The sequence below is a fragment of the Mandrillus leucophaeus genome, unplaced genomic scaffold (genome assembly GCF_000951045.1).
Source record: "Mandrillus leucophaeus isolate KB7577 unplaced genomic scaffold, Mleu.le_1.0 Scaffold322, whole genome shotgun sequence".
Lineage (NCBI taxonomy): Eukaryota > Metazoa > Chordata > Mammalia > Primates > Cercopithecidae > Mandrillus > Mandrillus leucophaeus.
The window spans coordinates 852910-862116 of record NW_012103388.1 but is presented as its reverse complement, the minus strand read 5'-3'; the positions used below and the strand labels follow the sequence as shown (position 1 = coordinate 862116).

Here is a 9207-nt window from a genome sequence, read left to right as displayed (position 1 = left end):
TATTGTAAAGTAACCAGTTAGAGTGAATTGTTTTCATTAGGAATTACTGGTTTTTTGCAGTCAAACCAAACTTGTCAAGACTGTAATACTGAAGAAAAGCAATGGAGGGGCAATAAGTACAAATTGCTTCAAGAGTCAACTAAAGGCCAGGTGTGGTGGCTCACACCTGTAATCCCAGTACTTTGGGAGGTCAAGGCAGGAGGATTGCTTGAGACCAGGACTTTGAGACCAGCTTGGGCAACATAGGGAAACAACGTCTCTATGTGGAAAAAAAAAAAAAAAAAAATTTTTAAGTCAATTAAAGTTCTGATTTAGGTATTTGGAATTCAGGTAATCAAATTTTCCTCTTCGGAGAAAATTATTCTTTTTTTGGTTAGGGTTGATTTCACCAACTTTAAGATCCTCCCCAGTGGAAAACTGCATATATTAAACAACACATGGAAAGCAATAATAGCTAAACTTACCTGGCTATTACTACCCACCAGGCACCATTTTATGTAATTATGCCCATAAACACATATTAAGCTCAGAATACTCTGCTGCAGATGTTTTAATATTCCCATTTTATTGATAAGGAGAAAGCAACAGAGTTGCTTCACAGTTAGGAATGTAGCAAGTTGTAAATAGTTTCTGCTATAGCTAAATTTCTAGACATCTTTTAAGTCTCCTACTTTGGGTTTTTACAAAATTTCTCCAATGAAAAGAATATTATCTTAATTATTGTCATTAGCATTAGTTTGATGGACTATTTGCTTTATTTAATGGACCATTTGCTCATCTGCTCTATCTTGCTCACGAGGCAGAAAATATAAGAAGCAATAATATTTTGAAAAGTGTGCTTTCTTTCCTTGGGTTCAAATAACAAGAGTTAACCTGAGAGAGAGAAAGAATAGGAAATTTGGAATTTGAAACCAAAGGGAAGGAACTGATATTTAACTTACCACAGTTTCTCCAACATGTTTGCGATAACACAAATAGCTGATCTCTGAAGACCTCATAAGCCCTAATCTTTGATATTATTTTTGTAACTCGAGTGCCATGACACCATCCCTGGGGCAACACGGTAGTGGGGAAACGGAGATATGCGTCAGACATGAAAGGCAGGGGAAGAATGCCGTCAACTCATAGGCACTGCTGGGGTAACACAGGCTGGCAAGCGCGAGGACATCCGGAGGCCGCCAAAGGCTCAAGGACTTCCCGGAAGCAGCCGAAGCGCGGGCGCGGAGACTTCCGGGAGGCAGCTAGTGGCGCATGTGCTAGCGCTTCTGGGCGGTAGCGCGCTGTGTCGTTGGCGGCTCCCAGCCTGCCTCAGCTGCAGCAGCGGGAAGCTCAGCGTCAAGCCCTTGTAGTCCTGTGCGATGGCATCGCGATACGACAGGGCGATCACTGTCTTCTCCCCAGACGGACACCTTTTTCAAGTTGAATATGCCCAGGAAGCGGTGAAGAAAGGATCCACCGCGGTGAGGAAGCGACTCCCGGACTATTCCTCCCTCTGACCAGTCAGCCATCGTTACTCCACCCCTCCATCCTAGGAGCTTGAGAGAGGAGATTCCCACACTTGTGAAAATTACTTTGTTCTTTTTATTTAGGGAGACAGACTTTTGAGATTTGGGCCAGAAGTGGCAGAGTAAAAGTTGGTAGATTTCCCCGATCTGTGCTGTTCAACTGCTCCTCTTTAATGGTAGCTACAGATGCAAAACTAGGGTGGGGGTGTGGGGTGGGTGGGTGTGTGTGTGTGTGTGTGTGTGTGTGTGTGTGTGTGTGTATGTTATGTGTTAATGCTGTGACTGACAATAGGGAAATAAAAAGCTTCTAATGTGTAACAGCTATCTGAATGCTCGTGGTCCAGTTCCTCAGTAGTTCAGAGACCCCTGAACTGTTAAAAGTTAACAGTTGCTTCATGTTAGGAACTATTTTTTAATAACAATTAAGATAAAAATAAAAATTGGCCACACCTGCCCCCAAATATGGATTAAATCAATATAAAATTAAAACTCTTGTTGACGAAGAAATGATTAAAAACACAGTTCAAATACACGCGTTAAAAACATCCCAAAATTGCCAGGCGCGGTGGCTCACGCCTGGAATCCCAGCACTTTGGGAAGCCGAGGAGAGCGGATGACCTGAGGTCGGGAGTTTGAGACCAGCCTGACCTACATGGAGAAATCCCGTCTTCACAAACTTGTCCCAATATTTCGCAGCCTTTTAGAGGCTCAGAAGCCCAAAAACTTCCACATTTTTGTCCACTTAAAAAAAATGTTGAAGTTCCTTGAGAGATTATACCCTACCTTAGGCTTAGATTTATGTATCCACATTACTGAAAAACTTAACAAATACTCAGGGTAGGAGTAATACTGCTGCCCAGTTTTAACTACATTCAATAATTTTAGTGATTTATAAAAATTAAAGAGGACAAAAGTGCCCTAGTGACACAAGATCTATTATCCCAAATCTTCTAAGTCCTCGCCTATGAATTAAAAGGATCGGATATTTTTATTCTCTTGATTTCATGAGCATGTTTGTTGTGTACTTTGGAAATTGAGCCAGTAGCTATGAGAATACACAGTATGTTTCTAAGTCTAGCAGTGTCTGTATTTTCTGACTTTCTTTGTTAAAGAAGGAAATAATTCACTTTCATTATAAATCTAACAGATGTAAGTGGTAAAAAAAAAAAAACAACACTAGAAGAAGAATCGTTTTAAAAGTATTTTTCTATTTAATTGGGCCCACCAGTTTTGCTTCTGTTTTACAAGTAATTTTTTTAGAATTATAAATTTAAGGAAAGTCTGATGTAGCTTAAACCAAAAGGGTACCATTTTGATAAAAACAAAAAGTTATATAATCCCCAGCATAGCATGTAGCATATGGTTAGAAAATAATGCCCAAGTTTTAGAACCTAAAATAAAGGGAGTAATAGGAGAAGACTGGGGTGTAATAAGAAACCACACTGGCTCATTTAACATGTTTTAAGAGTGCTGTAGAACTGATTGATGGTTCCTTTGTAATGAGCGGTAAAAGGGTAAGGATATAAAAATACCTATAGTGGGCATTTTTAAAGATACATTGGAAGAATGAGACACTTTTGTCTCAGAATTCTGAAATTATAATTTGCATGTTTCCATGGAGTTATTCATTGTGTTTCCTTGAGAGTGCTATGACCTTTTACATAGGGTAAAGTTTTTTAATGGCACTTGATTATTAAAACATGTCACAAAATATTCTATCTAGAAGTGCAGATTGATGTTATGAGTTATAAATAAGCCAAGGTTGACTAGCTTTGACCAGTATGTAGATGTGATATTATTTAGTAATGTAAGAGTTATATGGGCCACAATAAAGGCTTTGTGTTCTACTTCCTTGTTGATGATTATCTGATAGCAAGAAAGGAGACAAGAGGCTTGTTTTCTTTTTGCTTTAGTTCCCTTTTCTGTAAATGCAAATTTGTTTGAATAACATTTTAGAGAAGTAATACCTTTCTTCTTAGGGAAAAGAAATGAATCCTTCACAATATTCCCATGAAAACGATAAGATTTATTATCATTCCTCGTTTTGTCCTTTCTGTGACCTCAAACTGTTACTAGCTCTGTATTTCCTACTTTATCTAATCTCAGCTCTACAATCTAGCCATCAAAGTCTTCCATAATCCTATCCACCCTCAATTTCGGAGGCAGCTTCTTGGCTTCACTAATATGTGTTGCTGCCTACAGAAGGGGGAGAGAGGAAAGGGGAAAACACCTTTCATTCTGCTGCTCTGCATCTTATTTATCCTTTAATAATCTCTGCACATTTGTCCTCTATAATGAAGCCTTCTCTGATCCACTCCAGTCATCCTGGATCTTTGTCTTTTCTGAATTTATAATCTGTACCACAGAATATTGTACAGTATTTACTATTTGACCTGATATTTTCTTTAATTTCAGGTATATTTAATAGTCTCACACCAACTGGATAGTAAGATCTCTGAAGATCTAGACAGTATAATTCCTTTTTCTATTTCTACTACACAATATACAGTAGAGGGGCTAGGAAGGTAGTAACTAACATTTAAGAAATACTTTCACCAGGCATTTTGTGTATATTATCTAACATTAGGGACAGTGTTTAATCCCCTTTTATTGTATGTGAAAGTATGATTCAGAAGCATATATAGCTTGCTGAAAGTACCCAGCTGGAGAGCGATGGAACCCATATATATAATTATTTTGTTCTAGTTCCAAAGCCCCTGTTCCTTGCATTGTAGCATGAAATTTGTTCAATAAATGTTTATATATTAATTAGCTTCCATTATCATGAATGTAGAAATCAGATATGTATCATCTAAGGCAATTAACTTCATGAAACTTCAGTTTCTGTAATAGTAAAATAGGCATCAAAATAGCACTTGCGGCTGGGCTTGGTGGCTGATGCCTGTAATTCTAGCACTTTGGGAGGCTGAGGCAAGTGGATCACTGGAGGTCAGGAGTTCGAGACCAGCCTGGCCAACATGGTGAAACCCCTTCTCTACTAAAAATACAAAAAATTAGCTGTGCATGGAGGCACGTGCCTGTATTCCCAGCTACTTAGGAGACAATTGCTTGAACCCAGGAAGCGGAGGTTGCATGAGCCGAGATTGTGCCAGTGTACTCCAGCCTGAGTGACAGAGTGAGAATCTGTCTCAAAAACAAACCAAAAAAAAAAATTGCACTTGCTTCATAGAGTTGATGTGAGAGTTGAATTAGGTAATAATGCATGTGAAGCATCTTAAACAGAATCTGGTTCAAAGAAAGTACTTAATAAATTGTAGCTATTATTATTTACTATTATTTGTTTTCTCTTTTTTTTTCCATTTTGTCTGCAGTGCTTCTCACACATTCATTTATTATTTCAAGACATTTTGTGTTGAATACTTACATATGTGATGCTAGGTCACGTACAAGATAGATAGCATCACATACAAGATAGATTTGATCCCTGTCCTCAGAGAGCCTACTATCTATCAGGAAAGTTAGATAATTACATAAATAGTCCTAACAAAACCTGAATGAGTATTAGGGTATGAGGCATTATGGGAACCCCAGGTGTTGGAGAGGCCCCTCTGAAGAAATAATACTTAAGTGGACGTCTGAAAGATGAGAGGTTGTCAAGTGAAGAAGTGGAAGGAGAAAGAGTGAAGAGTATATTTGACAAAGGAAATAGCTTGTGGGAAGGCAAGTAGAAAAAGACAGCTATGTTCTATGAACTGAAAGGCATTCAGAATTGTTGAAGCAATGGAAAAATAGAAATAGATGAAGCTAGAACCTGGTGCCAGATCATGGAATGCCTTTAAACCATGTAAGTGAGGATACACTGAATGAGAGACCTTGAAATGTTTTGATGTGGTTATTGTCAGTCTCCAGATTATTGCTCTTCTGTTATTCTATTAACAGACTACATTTGTCCAACAACAGAGATACTCACATGACCTAGGTAGAATCATTTGTAATTTCTATCTTCCTGGCCACAGTGATGAGCATGTCACTCAAATCTAGCCAATGATAAGTTCACCCTTAACAACTCTTCTGACTAGAGACAGTGGTAGCTTTTATTCTCTGGGAGAACTGATGGGATGTGAGTCCAAGGTTCCTGGTGGCCATGTTTTTACTATACAGAGAAACGCTTTCCACATTAGGAAAGCAAAAAGCCAATATGCAAAGAGTACATATTAAAGTCCCTAGATCCTTTTGTCTCATGTCTAGCTCTGTGCTATGTTGATTTGCTTAGTGACAAATGGTCCCTATATAAGCTTTAAGTAAAGGAATGCCACATTCAGACTTTTTCTTCTCCTCCTCCTCCTTCCTCCTCCTCCTCTTCTTCTTCTTCCTCTTCTTCCTCTTCCTCTTCCTCATTTTATTTTCCAAATATTTCTCAGGCTACCTATGGTCAGTGAATTGGATGAAATCAAGACTAGAGACAGGGAGACCAGTTAGGATTCTATGGAAATAGTCTAGATGAAACTTAATAGCTAGCTTTTACTAGACTTGGGGAGAAAGTGAAAATAAGGCAGATTCCAGAAAAACATTAAGCAGTATACTTATTACAATTTGATGGTTATATGGATGGTGTTGACAGAGGTATAGGAGAAGAAGGAATAAAAGTTGGTGTCCCTGTTTCTGGAGTTACAAGTTGTTGTCTTGTGACCAATAAATTTAATTTGATTTATTTCAATTGTGAGAATATTTTGAGATTTTTGTTTTAGTCCTAATATATATTAAATTGTTACAACATCCCATGGCTTGTTAAGAAGGCATATTCCCTATAAAGTTTAACATTTGTTCATTTGATGGGGATAGGATATGGAAGGAGGATGGCTGATTTGAAATATAATGGTTAAGATAATATAATGATATTATATTATACATTATATTTATTATACATTATATTTATTATGATATAATAAATATAATGGATAAATTGATAAGAAATTAGAGAACAATAAAAATGATACTGCCATTTACTTAGAGAATGTAAAGCACTAAGTTTTGGGGGAAGATAACTGTTTTGGACTTGCTGAGGTTGAGGTGCTTATGGAAACTGTAGCAGACAGACTTTAAAATGGCCTCCAGTGATCCCCACCTTCTGGTGCTCATGCCCTTGTATCCTTGTATAACCTTCCTCCCTTAGATGTGAGCTGAACTTAGTGACTTTGAAGAATGGAATAGGTGAAAGTGATGAATGTCACATCAGGGATTAGGTTGCAAAGAAACGGTGACTTCATTTTATTCACCCTTACTTGCTGTTTTCCTTGCTTACTGTGGTGAAACCCAGCGCCATGTTGAGTTGCCCTCTGCAGGGCCCAATGAGGCAAGGAACTGAAGGAAACGTTTGTTCAAAATCTGGTACAGAACTGAGGTCCTTAGTCCAACAGCCCAGGGGAACTGAATCACATGGCCAACAACCATGTGAGTGAGCTTGGAAATGGATCCTTCCCCAGTCAAGCCCAGAGGTCTGTGCAGCACTGGTAGACAACTTGATTGCAGCCTTATGAGAGATCCTGAGCCGGAGGCCTTAGCTAAACTGTGTCCTGATTCCTGAACAGAGACTGTGAGGCAGCTGAAAAATACATGTTTGACATTTAAGAGGTTGATCTTAGCTGGAAATAATAATTTTGAAGTTCATTTTTTTCTCCCCTATTAAAAACCTATATTGAAGGTCAAGTAAATGCATACTCTTGAGTACCCTTCTGTGTTCAATAAGACTATAGACTGTGCAGAGGATAGTCTGCAACTGAACCTTGAGGGAACTTAATGTCCTGTGTAATTAACTTGACTAAACTCTGAGAGAAGAGGGATAGAAACCAGGCTGTTATGGGCTGAGGGATGATGACAATATTTGGCTTAAAGGGCTTGAAAGAAAAAAGGTGAGATTAAAGAGGAATGGTCTTAAAATTTTAAGATAAAAGAGATTAACATAGGTTTCTGTTTGTTGATCTTCTCACTTTGTTCGCATTTGTTTTCCTGATCTCGCTTGTTTATCTCTATACTCTTGTAGCTTACTGAGCTTTTAAAAGATTGTTACTTTTTAATTCTTTGTCAAGAAATTCATAGATCTCCAAACTTTATTTTGTTCCTTTGGTAGTATCATGTTTCTCTGATTGTTTATGATTCTTGTGGCCTGGCATGGATGTCTGCACATTTGAAAAAGTAAGTTCCTCTTCAGATTAGCTTCAGCAGGAAAAGTTCTTCACCATTTGGCCCATCCGGAGATTTGGGGTGGGCCTGCCACTAGAGTTCTTTGGCAGGCTGGCCTGATGCCTTGGCACCACAGGTGCGAGCCTTGCACCAGGGCTCACTGGGGTGGGCCTGGAACCTGAGTCCACAGTAGCAGACCTAGAGCTTGGATCCATGGGGTCCGTGGTAAAGTCAGATACTCACATTACTCTCCTTACCACACATGGATGGTGTCTCTCTCTGCACTGTGTTGCTGGGCGTTGAAGGACAGGTAATGTGGATAATGTGAAATTGTCTTTCCCACTCTCTTCAAAGTGTCTTTTTATATTTCTGTACTTTGGTCACTCACCTGGATTCTTTTGTTCTTAGGAAGTATTTTCACACATAGTAGTACAAACTGGTATTTCTGCTGGGAGATGGGCATGGGACACTCCTATTCTGTCATCTTACTGATGTCACTCCCCTAATTTTTGTGATGAATATATTGTTTTGAGATTTTGGCATCAGTCTTCATAAATGAGGAATTATTGGTTCTTTTATTTATTTAGAAAATGTTGTATTTGCCAGATTTTAACATTGTTAAATAGTTTTACTAAAGAGTTAGGAACATCCCCACTTTCATCTGCATCATAGAAAAATTTAAATAGCACGGGAATTACTCGTAACAAAATTAGCAAGAATTCATCCATGAACTCTCTAGGTCTGACACTTGATTTGAAGATTAGTTCTTTTCTGAAATTATCACGTTTGTTAGTGAAACAGAGTTTTCTGTCTTTTCTTGAATCAATATGGTCAGTTTAAAATTTTTCTACTCTGTAATTTCTTTCAATCAGATTTTCAAATTTATTAACTTAAGGTTATAATTTTTAAATTGTTACTTTTCCACACTTGTATGTGTTTCTTTCACTCTATTCCCTTCCTGATGAGATTAACTGAGAGATATATTTTAATTATTTGCTTAAAATAACCAACTCTTGGTATTATTTATCAGTTTTATTGTTTTCTCCATAACCATTAATTTTTGCTTTTTTCTTATCTTTCCCCTTAAGCTTAGCTGCAGTGTTTTTATCCCTTTTTGTACTTATTGATTTAATTCATTTTTAATATTTTTCTTACTTGATTAAAAAAATAAAATTATAAATTCTCTCCTGAACATAATTTTGACCGCACTCAAAATACTTTGATATTAACATATTCATTATCAACATTTTCTAGTCTGTATTGGTACTTTTAATTTCTTTACTAAGTCAAAAATTATTTATGAGAGTTAGAAATTGTTGTCATGTGAGCAATAAATTTAATTTTATTTATTTCAATTGTAAGAATATTTTGAGATTTTTATTTTAGTCCTAATATATATTAAATTGTTACAATATCCCGTGACTTGTTAAGAAGGCATATTCCCTATAAAGTTTAGCACTTGTTCATTTGATGAGGATAGAATATGGAGGGAGGATAGCTGATTTGAAATATGATGGTTAAGAAAGCGTTCTTGGATAAATTGGTAAGAAATGAGAGAACA

At 37.4% G+C, this 9207-nt stretch overlaps 1 protein-coding gene across 3 annotated transcripts in view; it reads left to right on the top strand.

The window, feature by feature from the left end:
- Positions 1-1240: 1240 nt before the first annotated feature.
- PSMA8 (proteasome (prosome, macropain) subunit, alpha type, 8) overlaps positions 1241-9207 on the top strand; it is a 60224-nt gene continuing 52257 nt past the window's right edge. For 2 of the 3 annotated variants that reach the window (XM_011988048.1, XM_011988046.1), the window contains exon 1: positions 1254-1460. In XM_011988048.1, coding sequence (XP_011843438.1) covers positions 1359-1460 — 102 coding nt within the window. In that variant the 5' untranslated portion in view covers positions 1254-1358. Of the gene's footprint in view, positions 1461-9207 lie in introns of all 3 variants that reach the window. The other variant, XM_011988047.1, reaches the window with a different exon arrangement.